Raw genomic sequence first — 27,610 nt, 5'->3', positions numbered from 1 at the left:
GCTAGACAAGATCTGCATAAGAACTGTATCCATATATGGCACAGATGTCTTGGGCACAGAGACCCAGAAGCAATAAGGAAGCTAGGTCAATTTGCAAATGGTGTGGAAATCAAGAAATGTAGTCAAATGATGAAGTGCACTAGCTGTCTTAAAGGGAAAATGTCCAGAAAATCCTTTCCTGAAGTAAGCACCACTAGATCTGCACAGGGATACAGAATCTTGCACCCAGAGACCAACACAGTTACAATCAACAGAGACGTAGTGATTGATGAGAACTCCGTTTCGCTCAAATTCCATGAAGTTACACCAGTCATTCAAGCCAAGAAACAAGAATCACCAAACCCAGACACTGAAAAAGAAAACACTGAAGTCTAGATAAGCTCTGAAGCCAGCAAGCAAGAAACAGAAGAACCAAGTCAACCCTCCAGTCAGGAGATCAGAAAGACCAAACAAAGGTATTCCAGCTCGACGCCTTTCTTATGTGGTCAGAACACTCCCCGAGCCAGAGCCACCGTCATGGCAAGAGATGCAAAAACTGCCTGTCCACGAGAAGCAGAAGTGGATAAATGCCGCTAATGAAGAGATGGAGTCCCTTCACCAACTCCAGACATGGGAGCTTACGGAGCTACCACAAGGAAAAAGAGCTTTCGGATGTAAGTGGGTCTTCAAAAACACACAGCACATGCGGATTATCATTGGGGACCATGGGGCACGTAATACCAAGCGTTTTTTTTAAGCGTTTTCGCTGCGGAAATTCCACGCAGCCTAAAGCTTTGTTCTGTTGTCAACACGCTTTGAGAGTATCCTGAATGATCCGCTGCCAACAAGGACGAAGAGGTGATGGGCGAGCAACAGTCAGGAGATGAAGAGGATAATCACCCCCTCTCTGTTGTCCATGGTTGGCGAGAGGGGACGGAGGAAACGAGCATCAGAGTTACCCAGCCACCAACACAGCATGGGTTTGGACCTCATGGAAGAGCCCAAAATATGAGCGCCTTCTTGCTGCACTAACTGCAACATGATCCCCGTATAGTTAGGATTCGAAATAATGCTGACTACTGGGTTGCCACTCTGTTAGATCCACAGATTTTGTCAGATGCTTCCCACCCCGGGAGTATCGAAACACGATTCTACACAGCCTTAAGAGAGGTTTTCCCCAGCCTGTGATATCTTTAGCTACTGTGCCTGCAATTGCTGCTGTTGCATATGTTAACAATAATTTTTGGAAATGTGAACACTCCTGGTTGGGTCTCCATCTGCTGGGTTGGCAGTAGTGGAAGAGGTGTCGGTCCTAATTATACTATGTCTACTCTACTGAAATTTATGCCACTTCGGTGGTGTCAGCACTAATTTTTAGAAATTGGGAGACTCCTGGTTGGGTCTCCATCTGCTGGGTTGGCAGTAGTGGAAGAGGTGTCGGTCCTAATTATACTATGTCTACTCTACTGAAATTTATGCCACTTCGGTGGAGTCAGCACTAATTTTTGGAAATTGGGAGACTCCTGGTTGGGTCTCCATCTGCTGGGCTGGCAGTAGTGGAAGAGGTGTCGGTCCTAATTATACTATGTCTACTCTACTGAAATTTATGCCACTTCGGTGGTGTCAGCACTAATTTTTGGAAATGGGGAGACTCCTGGTTGGGTCTCCTTCATGTGTAGTTGACCAGCAGGCCCCCACTTACTTTCAGTCAACTACTTGTGCTACTATCCTTAAATTGTTGTACCAAAACTAATCTATGAAACTGATTTTTTCTGCCATCGAAGTGTGGCTCAGCAGAAAAGCAGGTTGAGCTGTTGCATGAGGTATTATGGCTCCCGGCACAGCAGACCTACACCGATCCCTCACCCACCTTGTCTCAATTTGAAGTTCAATTCAAAGCTGTAAATGCTGGTCCAGACCCTGATACCTCATGCACGGCCCAGGCCCTGATACCTCAAGCATGGCCCAGACCCTGGTACCTCATGCATGGTCCACACCCTGATACCTCAAGCATGGCCCAGACCCTGGTACCTCATGCATGGTCCACACCCTGATACCTCAAGCATGGCCCAGACCCTGGTACCTCATGCATGGTCCAGACCCTGATACCTCATGCTGATTGCTCCTGTGCCATTATAAAATTTGTACTGAGGGTCAATTGAGGCCACTTTCCTGGTGTCTGCCCCTAATTTGATCTGTTTTGGCAGCTTTTGGGCCGGTTTGAAGGTGTTGTGTATGCGTTTGGTATTACCTCCCATTGAATGTAATGGGGTTCAGTACGTTCGGCGAATTATTCAACAAATTATTCATAGGCAAGTTCGTCGTACTGGACCGAATTCGAACATTGAAACATTCGCTCATCTCTAATTATGACGACTGAACAACGATATTTTCCGGCATTTCCACCTTTTTTCACCATTTGGGATAAATATTTAGTGTGGACAATCACACATCAAGAGCAAATCTGTTACCTCGGAGGCTACGTCTCTGGCCGCGACGCCCTTAATCCTGGAGAACAGCTCCAGGTGTTCTCGCACCGTCAGCTGGTCAAATTTGATGTCGGACTGTGGGCAGAAGCCGATTCTCCTCTGTATCCCCTCCAGGTCCTGAATGTTGGAGAGTTGATGGTTGTAGATGGCAGCCGACCCTACGGAACAGGAGACGTATTGACATCGCCATCGTGACGGATCTTGTACATCGTAGGGTGACCTATAGTCACAATGGTGACGGTGATCACAGGACGCTGCGACCGCTGCAGCACCTCACTGGTTCCTGAGCGTTGAATTGAGAAAATATCGGCATAAATTACATTTATGGGATCAAATAACTAAAAATTGGCCTGTGCGTATGTATTCACCCCTTTTGCTATGAAGCCCCTAAAAAATTCTGGTGCAAGCAATTTCATTCATAAGTCCCATGCTTAGTGACAGGATGCCCCCCTGTGCAATCTAAGTGTCACATGTCTGTCAGTATATACACTTTACCTTTTCTGAAAGGTCACAGAGGCTGCAACACCATTAACAAGAGGCACCACTAACCAAACAACACCATGAAGACCAAGGAGATCTCCAAACAACACAATGAAGACCAAGGAGATCTCCAAACAACAACAAGAAGACCAAGGAGATCTCCAAACAACACCATGAAGACCAAGTAGATCTCCAAACACCACCATGAAGACCAAGGAGATCTCCAAACAACACCATGAAGACCAAGGAGATCTCCAAACAACACCATGAAGACCAAGGAGATTTCCAAACAACACCATGAAGACCAAGGAGATCTCCAAACAACACCATGAAGACCAAGGAGATCTCCAAACAACACCACGAAGACTAAGAAGATCTCCAAACACCATGAATACCAAGGAGGTCTCCAAACAACACCATGAAAATCAAGGAGATCTCCAAACAACACCATGAAGACCAAGGAGATCTCAAAACAACACCATGAAGACTAAGGAGATCTCCAAACAACACCACGAAGACCAAGGAGATCTCTAAACCACACCATGAAAATCAAGGAGATCTCCAAACAAGTCAGGGGCAAAGTTGTTGAGAAGTACAAGTTAGGGTTGGTTTATAAATTAATCTCCCAATCTCTACAGATCTCCCGGAGCTCCATCAAATCTATTATCATCAAATGGAAAGAACATGGTACCACAACAAACCTGCCAAGAGAAGCCGCCCACCAAAGCTCTCAGCCTGGGCAAGGAGGGCATTAATCAGAGAGGCAGCACAGAGACCAAAGGTAACCCTGAAGGAGCTACAGAGTTCCCAAGCAGAGACTGGAGTATCTGTCTATACAACCACAATAAGCCGTACACTCCATAGAGGTGGCCTTTATGGATGAGTGAGCAGATAAAAGCCTTTACTTACACACAAACATTGTAAGGCTTGTTTTGAGTTTGCCAGAAGACATGTGAGAAACTCCCCGTATGGAGGAAGGTGCTGTGGTCTGATGACAACAAAATTGAACATTTTAGCTCCAAACCAACACAGCTCATCATCCTAAGAACACCATCACCACAGTGAAACATGATGGTGGATGCATCATGCTGCGGGGATGGTTTTCGGCAGCAGGGACAGGGAAAATGGTCCGAGTCGAGGGGACTATGGATGATAAAATACAAGGATATTCTTGAGAAAAACCTGTTTCAGTCTGTCAGTGATTTCAGACTGGGATGGAGGTTCACCTTCCAACAAGACAATGACCCAAAGCATACTGCTAGAGCAACACTCGAGTGGTTTAAGAGAAAACTTGTAAATGTCCTGGAGTGGCCGAATCAAAGCCAAGACCTTAATCAAATGTAGAATCTGTGGTCAGACTTGAAGATCGCTGTTCACCAGAGGAAACCATCTTATATGGAGCAGTTTTACTTTGAGGAATGATGTAGAAAGCTCATGGAGACTTATCTAAAGCAACTTGCAGCTTTAATTGCTGCAAAAGGAGGCTCTACAAAGTACTGACTTTATGGGGTGTATAGTTATACACACTGAAGATTTCAGTTTTTTTTTGTCCTATTTGTTGTTTGCATCACAATAAAAAGAAAACAAAATGTTCACAGTTGTCGACATGTTCTTTACATGAACTGCTGCAAACCCTAAAAAAACAACAACTCGGGGCTGTGATGTAGCAAACACAAAAAATGCCACGGGGGTGAATACTTTTGCAAGCCACTGTAAGTGACCTCTGCCATCATGTGTCGTATCGGTGACCTCTATCATCACATGCCGTATCAGTGACCTCAGCCAGCATGGGACCCTTCTATTTTTGATAACCAGCCAAGATAAAGCTGACAGCTGAGGGCTACAGCCCACAGCTGTCAGCTCTACCTGCGCTGGTTATCAAGAGTAGAGGGGACCGCACGTCTTTTCTTTTTTTTTTTAAACAGTGTGACGGCCAATCACATGCCAATATTTGTTATGGCTGTGATTAAGCCGGAAGTGCCCACACCGGAAAAGCTTGTTGATTGGCTTCGCTTCAGCCTTTCAACAAATCATATCGGTGAACTCCGTCGTCACGTGTTGTATCGGTGATCTCATCCATCACATGTCGTATCGGTGACCTCAGCCGTCATGTGGCATCAGAGGTCTCAGCCCTCGAGTCACGTATCGGTGACCTCAGCTGTCACATGTCGTATCGGTGACCTCATCAGTCATGTGTGTTATCAATGACCTCAGCCGTCTCGTGTGTTCTCGGTGGGCGCCATCTCTCACCGCTGGTCGATGCGCTCATCCCACTCAGGATATTCAGTAACGTCGTCTTCCCGGCGCCGCTGTGACCCAGGAGAGCCGTGATCTGTCCCTCGTAGACATCCAAGTCCAGACCTGGGAACAAACCAGACGAGGATCCAGTAAATTCCCAGTAATCCGGCACTGGCTGATTAATTCTGGAGAATCGGGTGCTGGATAATCAGATCTACTACATTATACTGTACTGCCACTGCTGCCTCGCACCTCTTAGCGCCTCCATCTTCTTGTCTTTGCCGCTGTAGATTTTCTTCACGTTATTGATCCTACGGGAGGTGACAAGGTGACGTAAGCCGTGATGTGGTGGACACAGCACATAAATCACCTCCACGTGCGCTACAATACCTGATGGCCTCTTTTCCTTGTAATTCAGCCGGAACCTTCTCTACGTAATCCCCTACGCCAGCCCGTCCTCCGTCCTCCCAGTCCGGTGGTACCTGGGTCTTCTTCCCTCTGGACCAGTACGAGGATCTCAGGAAGAAGAGCGGCTCGTGCCTCAGGCCGTGTTTATCTGGAGGAGAATCTTATCATGCATCTCTGTATACAGGGAGCTCCCCCTAGTGGTGGCTGCAGACAGGATCTTATAATGTATCTCTGTATACAGGGAGCTCCCCCTAGTGGTGGCTGCAGACAGAATCTCATCATGTATCTCTGTATACAGGGAGCTCCCTCTAGTGGTGGCTGCAGACAGAATCTTATCATGTATCTCTGTATACAGGAGCGACCCCTAGTGGTGGCTGCAGACAGGATCTTATCATGCATCTCTGTATACAGGGAGCTCCCCCTATTGGTGGATGCAGGCAGGATCTTATCAGGTATCTCTGTATACAGGTAGCTTCCCCTAGTGGTGGCTGCAGACAGGATCTTATCATGTATCTCTGTATACAGGGAGCTCCCCCTAGTGGTGGCTGCAGACAGAATCTTATCATGTATCTCTGTATACAGGGAGCTCCCCCTAGTGGTGGCTGCAGGCAGGATCTTATCATGTATCTGTGTATACAGGGAGCTGCCCCTAGTGGTGGCTGCAGACAGGATCTTATCATGTATCTCTGTATACAGGGAGCTCCCCCTAGTGGTGGCTGCAGACAGGATGTTATCATGTATCTCTGTATACAGGGATCTCCCCCTAGCAGTGGCTGCAGACAGAATCTTATCATGTATCTCTGAATACAGGGAGCTCCCCCTAGTGGTGGCTGCAGACAGAATCTCATCATGTATCTCTGTATACAGGGAGCTCCCCCTAGTGGTGGCTGCAGACAGAATCTTATCATGTATCTCTGTATACAGGGAGCTCCCCCTAGTGGTGGCTGCAGACAGAATCTTATCATGTATCTCTGTATACAGGGAGCTCCCCCTTGTGGTGGCTGCAGACAGGATCTTATCATGTATCTCTGTATACAGGGAGCTCCCCCTATTGGTGGATGCAGGCAGGATCTTATCAGGTATCTCTGTATACAGGTAGCTTCCCCTAGTGGTGGCTGCAGACAGGATCTTATCATGTATCTCTGTATACAGGGAGCTCCCCCTAGTGGTGGCTGCAGACAGAATCTTATCATGTATCTCTGTATACAGGGAGCTCCCCCTAGTGGTGGCTGCAGGCAGGATCTTATCATGTATCTGTGTATACAGGGAGCTGCCCCTAGTGGTGGCTGCAGACAGGATCTTATCATGTATCTCTGTATACAGGGAGCTCCCCCTAGTGGTGGCTGCAGACAGGATCTTATCATGTATCTCTGTATACAGGGAGCTCCCCCTAGCAGTGGCTGCAGACAGAATCTTATCATGTATCTCTGAATACAGGGAGCTCCCCCTAGTGGTGGCTGCAGACAGGATCTTATCATGTATCTCTGTATACAGGGAGCTCCCCCTAGTGGTGGCTGCAGGCAGGATCTTATCATGTATCTCTGTATACAGGGAGCTCCCCCTAGTGGTGGCTGCAGACAGGATCTTATCATGTATCTCTGAATACAGGGAGCTCCCCCTAGTGGTGGCTGCAGACAGGATCTTATCATGTATGTCTGAATACAGGGAGCTCCCCCTAGTGGACACTGGTGTTGAACACATCAGAAGATATGGCATTATATCCATCACCTTTACCTGCCAGGATCTTATCAAAATACAATGTGAGGAGGATGTAGAGGATGGAGTCCAGCAGGAGGCCGATGTAACTGGTCAGGAGAAAGGAGGAGTTGATGGGGATGTCGGAGAAGAAGACGCCCTGGAGGCCATTCTCCATATGTATGCTCTGAAACCAGAGGAAAGCCATGTCTATTTACATATGGAAATTATTTTCACTACATGTAGTAAAAAAGGATTCACTTTACTGCTTCTGCAGATGCAAAACTCGACAGCATTTCCTCCTTCTCTTCCTTGTGTACCCAGGCACAGCGCCGCACAGACAGTTGTGGCTTTGCCGGGTACTACGGGCTAGTCCCATCATATATGTGGAGGAGGACGCCGCGCATAGGCCCTTACCTCTGTGATCCCGATAGAAAAGGCAAATGGTGGAAAAACACAAAGGAAGACTTCTAGAAAGACGGGCAAGATCTTCACCAGGGGCAATGTGCTGAGGACGGAGAGGAGGAGGGTGATGAAGAATCCGGCGATGGCGACGAGCCGAGGCCTCCGGAGAAGAGCACACAGCATGAAGGTGAAGCAGATCTGTAAGGGGGACATAGTCAGTGGCGTAGCCTGGGCCGCCAACACCTGGCACAAGGCATTGTGCCCCCTAACCAGGGACAGCCATCGCTCCGAATCCCCTCCACAGTCCGGTATTGAGTCCATTATCCCCCGAGCACTTACCTAAGTCTAGACCTAACCCTAGTTCTTACCTTTAAGCATAGCCCTAGTTCTATCCCTTACCTAAACCAAACACTAGTTCAATTCCTTACCTAAGCCTAACCCTAACCCTAGTTCCATCCCTCGCTTTAGCCTAGCCTTAACCCTAGTTCTATCCCTTACCTAAACCTAGCCCTAACCCTAGTTCTATCCCTTACCTAAACCTAACACTAGTTCAATTCCTTACCTAAGCTTAGCCCTAACTCTAGTTCTATCCCATACCTAAGCCTAGCCCTAACCCTAGTTCCATCCCCTATCTAAGCCTAACACTATTTATATCCCTTACCTAAGCCTAGCCCTAACCCTAGTTCTATCCCTTACCTAAGCCTAGACCTAAACCTAGTTCTATCCCTTACCTAAGCCTAGACCTAACCCTAGTTCTATCCCTTACCTAAACCTAGCCCTAACCCTAGTTCTATCCCTTACCTATACCTAGCCCTAACCCTAGTTCTATCCCTTACCTAAACCTAGCCCTAACCCTAGTTCTATCCCTTACCTAAACCTAACACTAGTTCAATTCCTTACCTAAGCTTAGCCCTAACTCTAGTTCTATCCCATACCTAAGCCTAGCCCTAACCCTAGTTCCATCCCCTATCTAAGCCTAACACTATTTATATCCCTTACCTAAGCCTAGCCCTAACCTTAGTTCTATCCCTTACCTAAGCCTAGACCTAAACCTAGTTCTATCCCTTACCTAAGCCTAGACCTAACCCTAGTTCTATCCCTTACCTAAACCTAGCCCTAACCCTAGTTCTATCCCTTACCTATACCTAGCCCTAACCCTAGTTCTATCCCTTACCTAAGCCTAGACCTAACACTAGTTCCATCCCTCGCCTTAGCCTAGCCATAACCCTAGTTCTGTCCCTTACCTAAACCTAGCCCTAACCCTAGTTCTATCCCTTACCTAAACCTAGCCCTAACCCTAGTTCTATCCCTTTCCTAAACCTAGCCCTAACCCTAGTTCTATCCCTTACCTAAACCTAGCCCGAACCCTAGTTCTATCCCTTACCTAAACCTAGCCCTAACCCTAGTTCCATCCCCTACCTAAGCCTAACACTATTTATATCCCTTACCTAAGCCTAGACCTAACCCTAGTTCTATCCCTTACCTAAACCTAGCCCTAACCCTAGTTCTATCCCTTACCTAAGCCTAGACCTAACCCTAGTTCTATCCCTTACCTAAGCCTAGCCCTAACCCTAGTTCTACCCCTTACCTAAACCTAGCCCTAACCCTAGCTCTATCCCTTACCTAAACCTAGCCCTAACCCTAGTTCTATCCCTTACCTAAACCTAGCCCTAACCCTAGTTCTATCCCTTACCTAAGCCTAGCCCTAACCCTAGTTCTATCCCTTACCTAAGCCTAGACCTAACCCTAGTTCTATCCCTTACCTAAACCTAGCCCTAACACTAGTTCTATCCCTTACCTAAACCTAGCCCTAACCCTAGTTCTATCCCTTACCTAAACCTAGCCCTAACCTTAGTTCCATCCCCTATCTAAGCCTAACACTATTTATATCCCTTACCAAAGCTTAGCCCTAACACTAGTTCCATCCCTCGCCTTAGCCTAGCCATAACCCTATTTCTTTCCCTTACCTAAACCTAGCGCTAACCCTAGTTCTATGCCTTACCTAAACCTAGCCCTAACCCTAGTTCTATCCCTTACCTAAACCTAGCCCGAACCCTAGTTCTATCCCTTACCTAAACCTAGCCCTAACCCTAGTTCTATCCCTTACCTAAACCTAGCCCTAACCCTAGTTCTATCCCTTACCTAAACCTAGCCCTAACCCTAGTTCTATCCCTTACCTAAGCCTAGCCCTAACACTAGTTCCATCCCTCGCCTTAGCCTAGCCATAACCCTAGTTCTATCCCTTACCTAAACCTAGCCCTAACCCTAGTTCTATCCCTTTCCTAAACCTAGACCGAACCCTAGTTCTATCCCTTACCTAAACCTAGCCCTAACCCTAGTTCTATCCCTTACCTAAACCTAGCCCGAACCCTAGTTCTATCCCTTACCTAAACCTAGCCCTAACCCTAGTTCCATCCCCTACCTAAGCCTAACACTATTTATATCCCTTACCTATACCTAGCCCTAACCCTAGTTCTATCCCTTTCCTAAACCTAGCCCGAACCCTAGTTCTATCCCTTACCTAAACCTAGCCCTAACCCTAGTTCTATCCCTTACCTAAACCTAGCCCGAACCCTAGTTCTATCCCTTACTTAAACCTAGCCCTAACCCTAGTTCCATCCCCTACCTAAGCCTAACACTATTTATATCCCTTACCTAAGCCTAGACCTAACCCTAGTTCTATCCCTTACCTAAACCTAGCCCTAACCCTAGTTCTATCCCTTACCTAAGCCTAGACCTAACCCTAGTTCTATCCCTTACCTAAGCCTAGCCCTAACCCTAGTTCTACCCCTTACCTAAACCTAGCCCTAACCCTAGCTCTATCCCTTACCTAAACCTAGCCCTAACCCTAGTTCTATCCCTTACCTAAACCTAGCCCTAACCCTAGTTCTATCCCTTACCTAAGCCTAGCCCTAACCCTAGTTCTATCCCTTACCTAAGCCTAGACCTAACCCTAGTTCTATCCCTTACCTAAGCCTAGCTCTAACCCTAGTTCTATCCCTTACCTAAACCTAGCCCTAACACTAGTTCTATCCCTTACCTAAACCTAGCCCTAACCCTAGTTCTATCCCTTACCTAAACCTAGCCCTAACCTTAGTTCCATCCCCCATCTAAGCCTAACACTATTTATATCCCTTACCAAAGCCTAGCCCTAACACTAGTTCCATCCCTCGCCTTAGCCTAGCCATAACCCTATTTCTTTCCCTTACCTAAACCTAGCCCTAACCCTAGTTCTATCCCTTACCTAAACCTAGCCCTAACCCTAGTTCTATCCCTTACCTAAGCCTAGCCCTAACACTAGTTCCATCCCTCGCCTTAGCCTAGCCATAACCCTAGTTCTATCCCTTACCTAAACCTAGCCCTAACCCTAGTTCTATCCCTTTCCTAAACCTAGCCCGAACCCTAGTTCTATCCCTTACCTAAACCTAGCCCTAACCCTAGTTCTATCCCTTACCTAAACCTAGCCCGAACCCTAGTTCTATCCCTTACCTAAACCTAGCCCTAACCCTAGTTCCATCCCCTACCTAAGCCTAACACTATTTGTATCCCTTACCTAAGCCTAGACCTAACCCTAGTTCTATCCCTTACCTAAACCTAGCCCTAACCCTAGTTCTATCCCTTACCTAAGCCTAGACCTAACCCTAGTTCTATCCCTTACCTAAGCCTAGCCCTAACCCTAGTTGTATCCCTTACCTAAACCTAGCCCTAACCCTAGTTCTATCCCTTACCTAAACCTAGCCCTAACCCTAGTTCTATCCCTTACCTAAACCTAGCCCTAACCCTAGTTCTATCCCTTACCTAAGCCTAGCCCTAACCCTAGTTCTATCCCTTACCTAAGCCTAGACCTAACCCTAGTTCTATCCCTTACCTAAGCCTAGCCCTAACCCTAGTTCTATCCCTTACCTAAACCTAGCCCTAACCCTAGTTCTATCCCTTATGTAAACCTAGCCCTAACCCTAGTTCTATCCCTTACCTAAACCTAGCCCTAACCTTAGTTCCATCCCCTATCTAAGCCTAACACTATTCATATCCCTTACCGAAGCCTAGCCCTAACACTAGTTCCATCCCTCGCCTTAGCCTAGCCATAACCCTATTTCTTTCCCTTACCTAAACCTAGCGCTAACCCTAGTTCTATGCCTTACCTAAACCAAGCCCTAACCCTAGTTCTATCCCTTACCTAAACCTAGCCCGAACCCTAGTTCTATCCCTTACCTAAACCTAGCCCTAACCCTAGTTCTATCCCTTACTTAAACCTAGCCCTAACCCTCTTCTATCCCTTACCTAAACCTAGCCCTAACCCTAGTTCTATCCCTTACCTAAACCTAGCCCTAAGCCTAGTTCTATCCCTTACCTAAACCTAGCCCGAACCCTAGTTCTATCCCTTACCTAAACCTAGCCCTAACCCTAGTTCTATCCCTTACCTAAACCTAGCCCTAACCCTAGTTCTATCCCTTACCTAAACCTAGCCCTAACCCTAGTTCCATCCCCTATCTAAGCCTAACACTATTTATATCCCTTACCTAAGCCTAGCCCTAACACTAGTTCCATCCCTCGCCTTAGCCTAGCCATAACCCTATTTCTTTCCCTTACCTAAACCTAGCCCTAACCCTAGTTCTATCCCTTACCTAAACCTAGCCCTAACCCTAGTTCTATCCCTTACCTAAACATAGCCATAACCCTAGTTCCATCCCCTACCTAAGCCTAACACTATTTATATCCCTTACCTAAGCCTAGCCCTAACCCTAGTTCTATACCTTACCTAAACCTAGCCCTAACCCTAGTTCTATCCCTTACCTAAACCTAGCCCGAACCCTAGTTCTATCCCTTACCTAAACCTAGCCCGAACCCTAGTTCTATCCCTTACCTAAACCTAGCCCTAACCCTAGTTCTATCCCTTACCTAAACCTAGCCCTAACCCTAGTTCCATCCCCTATCTAAGCCTAACACTATTTATATCCCTTACCTAAGCCTAGCCCTAACGCTAGTTCCATCCCTTGCCTTAGCCTAGCCCCAACCTTAGTTCTATCCCTTACCTAAACCTAGCCCTAACCCTAGTTCTATCCCTTACCTAAACCTAGCCCTAACCCTAGTTCCATCCCCTACCTAAGCCTAACACTATTTATATCCCTTACCTAAGCCTAGCCCTAACCCTAGTTCTATCCCTTACCTAAACCTAGCCCTAACCCTAGTTCTATCCCTTACCTAAACCTAGCCCTAAGCCTAGTTCTATCCCTTACCTAAACCTAGCCCGAACCCTAGTTCTATCCCTTACCTAAACCTAGCCCTAACCCTAGTTCTATCCCTTACCTAAACCTAGCCCTAACCCTAGTTCTATCCCTTACCTAAACCTAGCCCTAACCTTAGTTCCATCCCCTATCTAAGCCTAACACTATTCATATCCCTTACCGAAGCCTAGCCCTAACACTAGTTCCATCCCTCGCCTTAGCCTAGCCATAACCCTATTTCTTTCCCTTACCTAAACCTAGCGCTAACCCTAGTTCTATGCCTTACCTAAACCAAGCCCTAACCCTAGTTCTATCCCTTACCTAAACCTAGCCCGAACCCTAGTTCTATCCCTTACCTAAACCTAGCCCTAACCCTAGTTCTATCCCTTACTTAAACCTAGCCCTAACCCTCTTCTATCCCTTACCTAAACCTAGCCCTAACCCTAGTTCTATCCCTTACCTAAACCTAGCCCTAAGCCTAGTTCTATCCCTTACCTAAACCTAGCCCGAACCCTAGTTCTATCCCTTACCTAAACCTAGCCCTAACCCTAGTTCCATCCCTTACCTAAACCTAGCCCTAACCCTAGTTCTATCCCTTACCTAAACCTAGCCCTAACCCTAGTTCCATCCCCTATCTAAGCCTAACACTATTTATATCCCTTACCTAAGCCTAGCCCTAACACTAGTTCCATCCCTCACCTTAGCCTAGCCATAACCCTATTTCTTTCCCTTACCTAAACCTAGCCCTAACCCTAGTTCTATCCCTTACCTAAACCTAGCCCTAACCCTAGTTCTATCCCTTACCTAAACCTAGCCCTAACCTTAGTTCCATCCCCTATCTAAGCCTAACACTATTCATATCCCTTACCGAAGCCTAGCCCTAACACTAGTTCCATCCCTCGCCTTAGCCTAGCCATAACCCTATTTCTTTCCCTTACCTAAACCTAGCGCTAACCCTAGTTCTATGCCTTACCTAAACCAAGCCCTAACCCTAGTTCTATCCCTTACCTAAACCTAGCCCGAACCCTAGTTCTATCCCTTACCTAAACCTAGCCCTAACCCTAGTTCTATCCCTTACTTAAACCTAGCCCTAACCCTCTTCTATCCCTTACCTAAACCTAGCCCTAACCCTAGTTCTATCCCTTACCTAAACCTAGCCCTAAGCCTAGTTCTATCCCTTACCTAAACCTAGCCCGAACCCTAGTTCTATCCCTTACCTAAACCTAGCCCTAACCCTAGTTCCATCCCTTACCTAAACCTAGCCCTAACCCTAGTTCTATCCCTTACCTAAACCTAGCCCTAACCCTAGTTCCATCCCCTATCTAAGCCTAACACTATTTATATCCCTTACCTAAGCCTAGCCCTAACACTAGTTCCATCCCTCACCTTAGCCTAGCCATAACCCTATTTCTTTCCCTTACCTAAACCTAGCCCTAACCTTAGTTCCATCCCCTATCTAAGCCTAACACTATTCATATCCCTTACCGAAGCCTAGCCCTAACACTAGTTCCATCCCTCGCCTTAGCCTAGCCATAACCCTATTTCTTTCCCTTACCTAAACCTAGCGCTAACCCTAGTTCTATGCCTTACCTAAACCAAGCCCTAACCCTAGTTCTATCCCTTACCTAAACCTAGCCCGAACCCTAGTTCTATCCCTTACCTAAACGTAGCCCTAACCCTAGTTCTATCCCTTACTTAAACCTAGCCCTAACCCTCTTCTATCCCTTACCTAAACCTAGCCCTAACCCTAGTTCTATCCCTTACCTAAACCTAGCCCTAAGCCTAGTTCTATCCCTTACCTAAACCTAGCCCGAACCCTAGTTCTATCCCTTACCTAAACCTAGCCCTAACCCTAGTTCCATCCCTTACCTAAACCTAGCCCTAACCCTAGTTCTATCCCTTACCTAAACCTAGCCCTAACCCTAGTTCCATCCCCTATCTAAGCCTAACACTATTTATATCCCTTACCTAAGCCTAGCCCTAACACTAGTTCCATCCCTCACCTTAGCCTAGCCATAACCCTATTTCTTTCCCTTACCTAAACCTAGCCCTAACCCTAGTTCTATCCCTTACCTAAACCTAGCCCTAACCCTAGTTCTATCCCTTACCTAAACCTAGCCCTAACCTTAGTTCCATCCCCTATCTAAGCCTAACACTATTCATATCCCTTACCGAAGCCTAGCCCTAACACTAGTTCCATCCCTCGCCTTAGCCTAGCCATAACCCTATTTCTTTCCCTTACCTAAACCTAGCGCTAACCCTAGTTCTATGCCTTACCTAATCCAAGCCCTAACCCTAGTTCTATCCCTTACCTAAACCTAGCCCGAACCCTAGTTCTATCCCTTACCTAAACCTAGCCCTAACCCTAGTTCTATCCCTTACTTAAACCTAGCCCTAACCCTCTTCTATCCCTTACCTAAACCTAGCCCTAACCCTAGTTCTATCCCTTACCTAAACCTAGCCCTAAGCCTAGTTCTATCCCTTACCTAAACCTAGCCCGAACCCTAGTTCTATCCCTTACCTAAACCTAGCCCTAACCCTAGTTCCATCCCTTACCTAAACCTAGCCCTAACCCTAGTTCTATCCCTTACCTAAACCTAGCCCTAACCCTAGTTCCATCCCCTATCTAAGCCTAACACTATTTATATCCCTTACCTAAGCCTAGCCCTAACACTAGTTCCATCCCTCACCTTAGCCTAGCCATAACCCTATTTCTTTCCCTTACCTAAACCTAGCCCTAACCCTAGTTCTATCCCTTACCTAAACCTAGCCCTAACCCTAGTTCTATCCCTTACCTAAACCTAGCCCTAACCCTAGTTCTATCCCTTACCTAAACCAAGCCCTAACCCTAGTTCCATCCCCTACCTAAGCCTAACACTATTTATATCCCTTACCTAAGCCTAGCCCTAACCCTAGTTCTATACCTTACCTAAACCTAGCCCTAACCCTAGTTCTATCCCTTACCTAAACCTAGCCCTAAGCCTAGTTCTATCCCTTACCTAAACCTAGCCCGAACCCTAGTTCTATCCCTTACCTAAACCTAGCCCTAACCCTAGTTCTATCCCTTACCTAAACCTAGCCCTAACCCTAGTTCTATCCCTTACCTAAACCTAGCCCTAACCCTAGTTCCATCCCCTATCTAAGCCTAACACTATTTATATCCCTTACCTAAGCCTAGCCCTAACGCTAGTTCCATCCCTTGCCTTAGCCTAGCCCCAACCTTTGTTCTATCCCTTACCTAAACCTAGCCCTAACCCTAGTTCTATCCCTTACCTAAACCTAGCCCTAACCCTAGTTCCATCCCCTACCTAAGCCTAACACTATTTATATCCCTTACCTAAGCCTAGCCCTAACCCTAGTTCTATCCCTTACCTAAACCTAGCCCTAACCCTAGTTCTATCCCTTACCTAAACCTAGCCCTAAGCCTAGTTCTATCCCTTACCTAAACCTAGCCCGAACCCTAGTTCTATCCCTTACCTAAACCTAGCCCTAACCCTAGTTCTATCCCTTACCTAAACCTAGCCCTAACCCTAGTTCTATCCCTTACCTAAACCTAGCCCTAACCCTAGTTCCATCCCCTATCTAAGCCTAACACTATTTATATCCCTTACCTAAGCCTAGCCCTAACGCTAGTTCCATCCTTTGCCTTAGCCTAGCCACAACCTTAGTTCTATCCCTTACCTAAACCTAGCCCTAACCCTAGTTCCATCCCTTACCTAAACCTAGACCTAACCCTAGTTCCATCCCCTACCTAAGCCTAACACTATTTATATCCCTTACCTAAGCCTAGCCCTAACCCTAGTTCTATCCCTTACCTAAACCTAGCCCTAACCCTAGTTCTATCCCTTACCTAAACCTAGCCCTAAGCCTAGTTCTATCCCTTACCTAAACCTAGCCCGAACCCTAGTTCTATCCCTTACCTAAACCTAGCCCTAACCCTAGTTCTATCCCTTACCTAAACCTAGCCCTAACCCTAATTCTATCCCTTACCTAAACCTAGCCCTAACCCTAGTTCCATCCCCTATCTAAGCCTAACACTATTTATATCCCTTACCTAAGCCTAGCCCTAACGCTAGTTCCATCCTTTGCCTTAGCCTAGCCACAACCTTAGTTCTATCCCTTACCTAAACCTAGCCCTAACCCTAGTTCCATCCCTTACCTAAACCTAGACCTAACCCTAGTTCCATCCCCTACCTAAGCCTAACACTATTTATATCCCTGCCTAGACGTAACCAAAGTTTTTTCCCTTACCTAAACCTAACCCTAGTTCTATCCCTTACCTAAGCCTAGCCCTAATCCATGTTAGAGTTAGAAGAAGTATGAAGAAACAAACTGTATTGCAACGATAGTAGTTTTTTTTTTTTCTTCAACTCTCTCCTAGCAGTTGTTCCCTGTCTCTCCTCTCACAAAATAATAAGTGATATGTGAGGCTTGGAGCTGCGGGAGACCACAGTGTAGCCTTTGTCATCTCAGTCACTGCCTATGCAGAGCGCAGCAGCCGAGCACCAACACATCTGAATAGTTGCACTCTGCATAGGCCTCAGCGGCAAGTGGCACGGACCGAGCTGTGTGATAACTGCAGAATTGTAAATGCAGCTCTGGATGTGACATCAATCCTACCATCGATATCCCATAGAGGAAGAACAGGAGCAGGATGACGCCGTAGGAACTCTCCACAAAGATAAAACTGGTGGTCACCAGGGTCATCAGGTTAGCGATAATCAAGACGTAGAGAGCGTAGAGCAATCCCCACGATAACCTGGAAAGCGGGCGAGAATGAAGATCGTCAATGTACTGGTAAGATATAAAGCTGCTTCTCCACACTCTGTCCTGAAATACTCTGTGCTGCTGAGGACCTGCTCCCTCCACTATGTAACTCACACCCTGCGATCCCCCTATAAGAGAAGCACACTCCTCTCTTGAAATACTCTGTGTCATAGAGGAAAATTAAAATCCATACGATATCTCCAGAAGTAGAAGAGCTGACACTTCAACCTCGTGAAGTAGGCCCTCACATTGGACATAAGGGGAAGAGGGAAAATTATGTATAGCCAAGAAGTGAGAATAACTAATTAAGACATAGGAAGAGCTAACAACTTAAGCTTCTTTGAAGCCGGGACTCCCTGCAGTGTACAGGTAATTAAACAGAAAAGGTCTTTCCTGGGAACCAGATACCAAAATTAGATCTGTTTACGCATGGGAGAAGAACTATGGTTCCCCAGGATAAGCTTTCTTTCATGGAAGAATCTGTTACAGACCCGCCGGTGCCAGTGTATAGAATGGGGGTTTGTATCAATCTTATATTTATGGGAAATAGATTTTCGGCTTCGCAGCAAAGGGATGGACGTGACACACTCATTCACATCACTATAGGGTCACTAATAACGGATTGATAGATTATGCGAACCAGGTCAAATTTGGTCTTTATGTAAAGGTAAAAGCACAATAAAAAATATGACGTTAATATCTTACGCCTGGGACCTTCAGAAGGGAAGATATCTTGTAAGTTGGGGGATCTCAAAATCCTGAAGGGTTGAGAACATCCCACAAACAGCCCCCACATGAGGTCATCAAGGGGAAGTGTGTGGGTGTAAGTTATAGGTAATAAAAAGATTAAACGATTGTTGGTGGTAACTAGCAGTTCCTTTTAGTTATTGTGGAGCTGGCAGTGATCGTATTGGGGTATAAATATATATACAGCTCTGGCAAAAATTAGGAGACCACTGCTAAATTTTCATTTTCTCAGATTTTTCTCTTTCTAGGTATATTTTTTGTTAATCTCAGCTTTCATGCGTCTTGGCTGCTTTCCACCAGTCTTTCACACGGCTCTTGGGTGACCTTATGCCGCTCCTGGCACAACAAGCAGTTCTTCTTTGTTTGATGGCTTGTGACCATCCATCTTCCTCTTGATTACATTCCAGAGGTTTTCAATGGGGTTCAGGTCTGGAGATTGGGTTGGCCATGACAGGGTCTTGATGTGGTGCTCCTTCATCCACACATTGATTGACCTAGCTGTGTGGCATGGGGCATTGTCCTCAGAGTTGAGGAACATTGCCTGAGCAGAAGGAACCAAGTGTTTGTTCAAGGATAACCTTGTCTGCGGCTTGATTCGTACGTCCTTCGCAAAGATTAACCAGCCCAATTCCAGCCTTGCTGAAGCATCCCCGGATCATCACCGATCCTCCACCAAATTTCACAGTGGGCGCAGACACTGTGGCTTGTATGGCTCTCCAGGTCTCAGTCTAACCATTAGAAGACCAGGCGTTGGGCAAAGCTGAAAATTAGACTCATCAGAGAAGATGACCTTACTCCAGTCCTCTATGGTCCAATCCTTATGGTCTTTGGTAATCTTCAGCCTGGCTCTCCTTTGCTTCTCATTGATGAAAGGCTTTTTTCTAGCTTTCCATGACTTGAGGCCTCTAGGAGCCCATTACCAACTGTTCTTGCCGTGCTCTTCACGCCATTGCTTCTGTAGGTCACTTGAGTGACATTCGAATAAGAAGACGGTCATCCCGGTCAGTGGAGAGTCGCTTTCGCCCTCTGCCGGTCTGTAGCTTTGTTGTCCCCAATGTCTGCTGCTTGACCTTGTTGTAATGGACTGCCGGATGGAGGCAACATGACGCTCCCTGTATCCCTCCGCTAGTGAAGCCAGAATTGAGCCCTTCTTTTCCTCACTCAAGACTTTTCTTTTCAGCTCCTTTGGCATGGTTACAAGTTATTTTTTCATTCAAATTCCTTTTGGGCTATTCCTAGCACTTGTTTTGTCCTATTCCAAGAGGATTGTGAAGACCACCGCAGAGTTTTTTATACTTTCCCTCGTTACATAAGGTTTGGTTCAGGTGATCACCTAATCAGAAGCACGTTAAGTAGACTGAGGTGGACGGTGGTTGGAATTCAGCTGACACCGGAATGGACTGAAAACTGGGCAGTGGTCTCTTAATTTTTGCCAGAGCTGTATATACTGTATGTTCTCTGCATTGGAATTAGAGGTGTATATACCATACGCTCACTGTGAGTTCCCCAATAACCGGCCTAGTAGTGGGAGCAGCCATGGTCTCGTCCGTCGCTCGTCAGTCTATTACGTAATTCTCCTGATGATTGGAGGCAGCGGAGATATGTTCCATTGGCAAAAAGGTAACCGTGGGTAGGTTCAGCGTGACCTCCCCCGGCTGTGAATCTTTGACACTACTCACCAGAAGGCCAGGTCCTGGAGCCCCATCATCCTCATGATCTCCCGATGTTCCTTCCTCTCCTTGGCGATGTAGAGCGTCAGCAGGTAGGACACGGAGATGTAACACATGCACAGGCCCATGATGTACGCCCCGATGTACAGGATCGGTCGGGATATCACCATGACCGACCTCATCTTCACAGTAGCAGTGGAGATCATGGCGGCCCCGACCGAATGATTAGTAGATAGCTGCAAGGTAAAGAATGGTGGTAACGCTGCCGTCTGTGCACACGGCAGGATAAAGTACAGGACTATACCCTAGTCACATCCATTTACCGGAAAGCCAAGTCTTGGAGCCCCATCATCCTCATGGGGAACCAATTAGAACTTTTTGCACTTCTGAGGGTTTGTTACAATGTATCAGTGCAGAGATCCTATCTCACTGTCTTGGAGACATTGTAACAAACCTTCAGCTGTGAGGATTGGACACAGTCTTGGAATGTCACAATGTACGTCACCTCGATGATGGCGGCGTCGATGCTGGCCTGCAGCGCCAGGAATCCGTATCTCCAGTACATTGCCGGACGGCAATTCTGCACATTGTGACATAAATCTGTGGAGACACATTGTGACCAGAGATGTGACCAAAAACCATTGCAGAGGGGAAGGGACATAACAGGAATGACTGGATGAACAGCCCCCTGCAAACGGCCCCTGGGGGGCCGCATCTGACCTCATCCACATAAGACTCACATCTATCCGCCAAGTAGTCATTGGGCGCTGGGACATCATCTGACGGGAACCGGAGGTGATACGTGAACTCATCCCTGAACTTCACCGCGACCATTCTATCCAGGTACATTCTGCCCATGTGCCGAAGCTCCTGCATCAGCTCCTCCTCACTGTCGAATTCTTTAATGGTGATACCTGTAGGCAAGAAATGCAAAGACCTGTGACCCTGGACAGGCGTAGGAGGGATCGGCATCGTGTGACCCTGAACGGGCATAGGAGTGATCGGCATTGTGCACCATGTGACCCTGAACGCGCGTAGGAGGGATCAGCATCGTGTGACCCTGGACGGGCATAGGAGTGATCGGCATTGTGCACCATGTGACCCTGAACGCGCGTAGGAGGGATCAGCATCGTGTGACCCTGGACGGGCATAGGAGTGATCGGCATTGTGCACCATGTGACCCTGAACGCGCGTAGGAGGGATCAGCATCGTGTGACCCTGGACGGGCATAGGAGTGATCGGCATTGTGCACCATGTGACCCTGAACGCGCGTAGGAGGGATCAGCATCGTGTGACCCTGAACGCGCGTAGGAGGGATCGGCATCGTGTGACCCTGGACGGGCATAGGAGTGATCGTCATCGTGCACCCTGTAACTAGGAGGGATCAACATCATGTACCCTATATCATGTATCATGTTGTAAGCTGGCCCTCGACGGTAATCGTGTGAGTGGGCCGCCCTTTCAACGCACGGGCCAGTTACAGGAGATTGTGGGGGTTTTTGTGTGTGTTTTTTCCAATCCCGCTCCTTTTTACCTTTTCGATCAATAAGCCAAACCAGTCCATATAAACAATGTCCATTTTATACACGGCCAAACGGGTGTACTGGGGATTAACGGGTTGTACATTCTTCTACTCCATCTTCCACACACTACACCAACTCCTTTCCCAGAGTTACAGTTTGCATTTTCTTCCAGGAAATAGGTAGCGCAGGGGGCACGGAGAGAAGTGAGAATTGCCTGTGTTTTCTTAGGAGTAGGGTCATACGGGTCCATGTGTATCGCTATGATCATGGTACCATGAGTCTATGTCAGTCCCAGGGGCTGCTCTCCTTCCCCATGGGAAGACTACTACTCAGACAACACAAAGTGAGGGTAAAATAGTCTGGCAATACTTTATTGAACCACTAACCGACAATAACATATACAACCCCTGGCAAAAATTATGGAATCACCGGGCTCGGAGGATGCTCATTCAGTTGTTTAATGTTGTTGAAAAAAAGCAGATCACAGACATGGCACAAAGCTAAAGTCATTCCAAATGGCAACTTTAGGGCTTTAAGAAACACTAAAAGAAATCAAGATTAAAAATGTGGTACTCAAGAAGGGTAATTTTTTTAAAGACCAAGCAGAGGGAAAAAATTATGGAATCACTCAATTCTGAGGAAAAAATTATGGAATCATGAAAAACAAACACACAAAAGAACACTCCAATCCATCACTAGTATTTTGTTGCACCACCTCTGGCTTTAATAACAGCTTGCAGTCTCTGAGGCATGGACTTAATGAGTGACAAACAGTACTCTTCATCAATCTGGCTCCAACTGTCTCTGATTGCTGTTGCCAGATCAGCTTTGCAGGTTGGAGCCTTGTCATTGACCATTTTCTTCAACTTCCACCAAAGATTTTCAATTGGATTGAGATCTGGACTATTTGCAAGATATGACATTAATCTTATGTGTCTTCTTTCAAGGAATGTTTTCACAGTTTTTGCTCTATGGCAGGATGCATTATCATCTTGAAAAATGATGTCATCATCCTCAAACATCCTTTCAATTGATGGGATAAGAAAACTGTCCAAAATATCAATGTAAACTTTTATTGAAGATGTAATGACAGCCGTCTCCCCAGTGCCTTTACCTGACATACAGCCCCATATCATCAATGACTGTGGAAATTTTCATGTTCTCTTCATGCAGTCATCTTTATAAATCTCATTGGAACGGCACCAAACAAAGGTTCCAGCATCATCGCCTTGCCCAATGCAGATTCACGATTCATCACTGAATATGACTTTCATCCAGTCATCCACAGTCCACGATTGCTTTTCCTTAGCCAATTGTAACCTTGTTTTTTCTGTTTAGGTGTTAATGATGGCTTATGTTTAGCTTTTCTGTATGTAAATCCCATTTCCTTTAGGTGGTTTCTTACAGTTCGGTCACAGACATTGACTCCAGTTTCCTCCCATTCGTTCCTCATTTGTTTTGTTGTGCATTTCCTGTTTTGGAGACATATTGCTTTAAGTTTCCGATCTTGACACTTTGATGTCTTCCTTGGTCTACCAGTATGTTTTGCCTTTAACAACCTTCCCACGTTGTTTGTATTTGGTCCAGATTTTAGACACAGCTGACTGTGAACAACCAACATCTTTTGCAACATTGCGTGATGATTTACCTTCTTTTAAGAGTTTGCTAATCCTCTCCTTTGTTTCTATTGACATCTCTCGTTTTGGAGCCATGATTCATGTCAGTCCACTTGCTGCAACAGCTCTCCAAGGTGTGATCACTCCTCTTTAGATACAGACTAACGAGCAGATCTAATTTGATGCAGGTGTTAGTTTTGGAAATGAAAATTTACAGGGCGATTCCATAATTTTTTTCCTCAGCATTGAGTGATTCCATAATTTTTCCCTCTGCTTGGTCTGAAAAAAATTACCCTTACTGAGTACCACATTTTTAATCTTGATTTCTTTTAGTGTTTCTTAAAGCCCTAAAGTTGCCATTTAAAATGACTTTAGTTTTGTGCCATTTCTGTGATCTGCTTTTTTTCAACAACATTAAACAACTGAATGAACATCCTCCAAGCCCGGTGATTCCATAATTTTTTCCAGGGGTTGTAGAATAGTCCAAGCAAATGCCTAAGATGGTGCAAATTACAGAGTCTCACCCTGCTGCTGACTCGCCGGGATTAGAGAAGCTGCAACTTAGGAACTTACAGGGCCAACTACCCCCACCAGTGGCACCCCCGCTTTTGGTGGGCACCCACAGAGAGAAGGTAAAGACAAGCTAAGAGAGCTGACAGTCCATTGAGGTACATGACCAAATGACCGAAGGGTCCCAACCTGGCTTCTCCGAATGTTTCCATGGGCCATGGTGATCGGAGGGTCCCAACATGGCTTCCCCAAACGTCTCCATGTGTTCAGGTCACCGGAGGGTCCCAACCTGGCTTTCCCAAACATCTCCATGAGTTCTTTGGTGGTCAATGGAGCAGATCTGTATTCGTACAGCTAGGGCAGTGGTCCCTTAGCCTGGCATCCTGTAGAATGTCAAATCTGTGTCCCTTATGATGGAGCCATGGTGTCCTGTTCTGTAGAGTCTCTGTGCAGAAGGATAGCAATCCCTTTTTATACCCACATCTGTGGTTCAGGCCATCATCCACAGGTCAGGGGGGGGAGGTGGGATGAGATTACCTCTCATTGTTTGAGTATTTAATCAATCTGCATACTTTGGCCTTCACTGTTTTGCAGGTCAACAAGCTACATGGACTTATACAATGGGTAATCAAAATATTAGCAAACATCAATATTGTTCAATGACCCTGTGTCCCTGTCCTCCAAGAATAACAGTACAATAAACTGTAGGAGCTGATATAAGAAGTAAACAGCAGTCTTCTGTTCCCTGCTCCCGGATGAAGCCTTACCACCTTTATAAGGTTAAAGTCCACCACCCGGCCTTCGGTGCACTGCTCTTCAAAAAGTGTCCTCTTTGGGCCTACCATCCACTCCTGGGCTAAAGAATCTGCCTTCATTCTTCCCTCCACTACGTTGGCCTCTTCCCGAGGCCACAGAATTCCCCAGGAGTTCTTGTCTACAGATAGTGAGGAGCCCCACCTCCCCCGACTCCAATCAAACTCTTCGGGCCAAGCCCATTTTGGAGGTATGGGTGAGGGATTTGGGGCACCCCTCTCTTCCTCAGCTCTGTCCTCCTCAGAGCTCTCACACACTCATAGAGGCTGTGCTTCACCGGCCACCTCGGGCGAAGTCGGCCTAGTAGGGGTAAACTGACCTGATCCAGCAGTCTCGCCGAGGGCTGGCATCCGACTCCAGTACTGGATTCAGACCTCGTGCTAATAGAGGCCTACCTTGCGTTAGGGGGTCGCCACTGTATGAAGACTGGCAGATAAGTGTGACAACACAGTATTTACTCTTATTTATGCCAGACGTTTTTTTTCCAGTAGGTCAAGAGACCTAAGCCATTGTTCATATGAGCCTGAACATTGACTCTTGAATTGATATTTGGTGCAATTTACTGTCCTGCTATCCTCGGAAGTCAGGGACTTAATTGAACAATCGATTCCGCAGTAATTGAACCATCGATGTTTGCTAATATGTATGCAGTTGACCTCATCCCACCTTCCCTCTGACCTGTGGATGATGGCTTGAAGACAGCTGTGGGTATAAAAAGGGACCTCTATCCTTTAGCAGAGAGACTCTACAGAACAGCAACCAAGCACCATGGCTTCAGTTGGCGGAATACAGATTTGATCCACTATCCATCACCGAGCCCATGGAGACGTTTAGAGCACCCACGTTGGGACAATCGGGTCACCTGGCCACATACCTCAATGAACTGTCAGCTTCCTAAGATTACCGCTATCTCCTCTCTGTGGGTGCCTGCCAACAGTGGGATGCCACTGGTTTGGGTAGTCGCAACTGCTCTAATCCCTGTGAGCCAGCGGAAGGGTGAGACTGTCATTTGCACCATCCTATGTACTTTCTGGGACTGTACTATATCTTATTGACTGTTGGTGGTTCAATAAAGAATTGGCGTCTGCCCATGGGAAAGGAGTGCGGGCGTTCAATGGGATGAGCCCTGGTCCATACGATCTTTCTAAAGACAGCTGGGCCAGCGGTAGAGAGCACCCACTGACCCTCGTGCCTCCACAGCCTGTAGCTGCACCTTCTGGTTGGTCGCCTCCTGCTGCGGCCCCAAGGGTCACGAGGTGGATCACTTCCAAGGTGGAGGAAGTCTCCATCTCCGTCTCTCCAGCAGTGGTCCATCTCCGGTCTGCTCATCGCTACTCAGCTACTGTTTGGTATGTCCGCCCTGGTCCTTAGCTATGGGCAGTCACTCACCGCACTCTTCCCGCACGGCTGGCTCCACCCTTCCGGAGGCCGTACTAATGACGCAACTGCCACCTTTTGACTCTGCGTCCGGACAACACCTTCTTCACTCCGTGTTTCTCATTCAATGGACCGCCTTCCTTTTCTCAGCGTTTCTCACCCGATGGTCCACCTTCCTTACTGGAACAAGCCTCCTTTCATGACCCACCTCTTCTAGATTGGACCTTGGCTCTGGCATACCTGCTCTTCGAGGTCATCACTCCGGTGGGCTGGGCACATCTTCTTTGTACCTTCAGATTCCGTCCACTCCCCTGATGGGCTGGACTTCTCCGCCTCAGACCACAAGATGCCGCCATCTTGGGACCTACACTTCCTGCAATGCCATATGCCATTTTGGGGCTTGTGCCATTGTGTGCCATCTTGTCCTTATTACAGGTATTAGGTTCCGAGATTCCTGCTGACTACGCCACTTATAAGCTACAGGATATTGATTGTTGTGGGTGTGCGTGTTGATGTTCCTGAGTCTGCCACCTCCATCGTTGCTTACAATGCACTTAGTGCAATCCCGCTCCTTTTCGATCAATGAGTTAGACCAGTTCTTATAAAGAATGTCCATTTTATACACGGCCACACTGGTGAACAGGAAATAACAGGTTATGTGTACCCCGGGGGCCGCTCATTGAGATACTGCTCCCTGTTTTCAGTACTCACACCTTTTCCTAAGATCCCCCTTTTCTACTGGACCATACGTTTCCCGGAGTTACAACAATTCTTTTTTTTTTTTTCATGTTTTCCCGCAAAGTAAAAGAAAACACATCAAAAATTACAGAAATGCTGTTGCTGCAACATAGCTTTCCTGCACAGAATTTGCTGTTGTGATTTTTCGCTCCGCACACATTTTGCAATGAAACGTGCAGATTTTTACCCTGGTTGCACTGAATGGGGCGAGATGCTCTGCAGCAGATAGATAAGGTCTACTCCACCTGCGCTCTTGGCGTTCTATACCTGGCATTGTGTCGCTTTCCTGTAGTTTCTGCAGAACTCTGCGAGCCGCAGGCGATTCCCGGCTGTAGCCGATGATGAATGTGGAGCTGTTGAGATGATCCAGGCGTCCCAGGTCGGAGGCCGGAGACTCACCGATACTTCTCGTATCCCAGAGAATGAAGGTGAGGAAAAACAAGATCAGCACAAAGGCCAAGTGCTGGAGCCACTCCTGCCCGGGAGAGAAGACCGGGTCAGTACATTACTGTAGTGGCAGCGGTAATCAGATCGGGAGGGTACACAAACTAATGGATGCCATTAATACACTCTTTCCTATCATCTGTGTCAGTCTTCACTGTCAATCTAAAGTTCTATTCATGAATCAGGCAGCTAAGGATGAACAGACCTTTACATTCTGACCTTGCAGGGACTGTTTTAACTATCAGATACAAAGCTGAATATCTGGAGATCGCGTGATTGTAGTGAGATGAACCATCAGGAATGAAACTTGCCAGGACAGAGTGCCACTTCCTCCGCCATTTCAGCAGCAGATTCTTCCAGAGCAGAGCTGCGGTCTGCAGCCACAGACTGGGGTCTCTCCGCGTCAGCTGGTTCATCTGGAACACAACATTTCATATTAGAGCTTCACCTTTAAAGCTGACAACCAGCCTGTATAAATGTCTGAGA

At 46.8% G+C, this 27,610-nt stretch overlaps 1 protein-coding gene across 6 annotated transcripts in view; it reads right to left on the bottom strand.

Moving 5' to 3' along the window:
• LOC141176359 (ABC-type organic anion transporter ABCA8-like) overlaps window positions 1-27,610 on the bottom strand; it is a 218,629-nt gene that overhangs the window by 128,354 nt on the left and 62,665 nt on the right. For 5 of the 6 annotated variants that reach the window (XM_073660306.1, XM_073660307.1, XM_073660304.1 and 2 more), the window contains exons 3-14: window positions 27,436-27,540; window positions 26,948-27,155; window positions 20,844-21,017; window positions 20,609-20,703; window positions 20,113-20,339; window positions 17,540-17,678; window positions 7,707-7,892; window positions 7,329-7,476; window positions 5,577-5,742; window positions 5,439-5,497; window positions 5,199-5,309; window positions 2,451-2,626 (exon numbers count right to left, since the gene is read on the bottom strand). In XM_073660306.1, the coding sequence (XP_073516407.1) occupies window positions 2,451-2,626; window positions 5,199-5,309; window positions 5,439-5,497; window positions 5,577-5,742; window positions 7,329-7,476; window positions 7,707-7,892; window positions 17,540-17,678; window positions 20,113-20,339; window positions 20,609-20,703; window positions 20,844-21,017; window positions 26,948-27,155; window positions 27,436-27,540 (1,794 nt within the window). Of the gene's footprint in view, window positions 1-2,450; window positions 2,627-5,198; window positions 5,310-5,438; window positions 5,498-5,576; window positions 5,743-7,328; window positions 7,477-7,706; window positions 7,893-17,539; window positions 17,679-20,112; window positions 20,340-20,608; window positions 20,704-20,843; window positions 21,018-25,954; window positions 26,097-26,947; window positions 27,156-27,435; window positions 27,541-27,610 lie in introns of those variants that run through there. The other variant, XM_073660308.1, reaches the window with a different exon arrangement.

Source organism: Phyllobates terribilis, unplaced genomic scaffold (genome assembly GCF_046119375.1).
Source record: "Phyllobates terribilis strain yellow unplaced genomic scaffold, ASM4611937v1 Scaffold_25__1_contigs__length_18738178, whole genome shotgun sequence".
NCBI classification, from domain to species: Eukaryota; Metazoa; Chordata; class Amphibia; order Anura; family Dendrobatidae; genus Phyllobates; species Phyllobates terribilis.
This window is presented reverse-complemented; position numbering and strand designations above follow the sequence as displayed.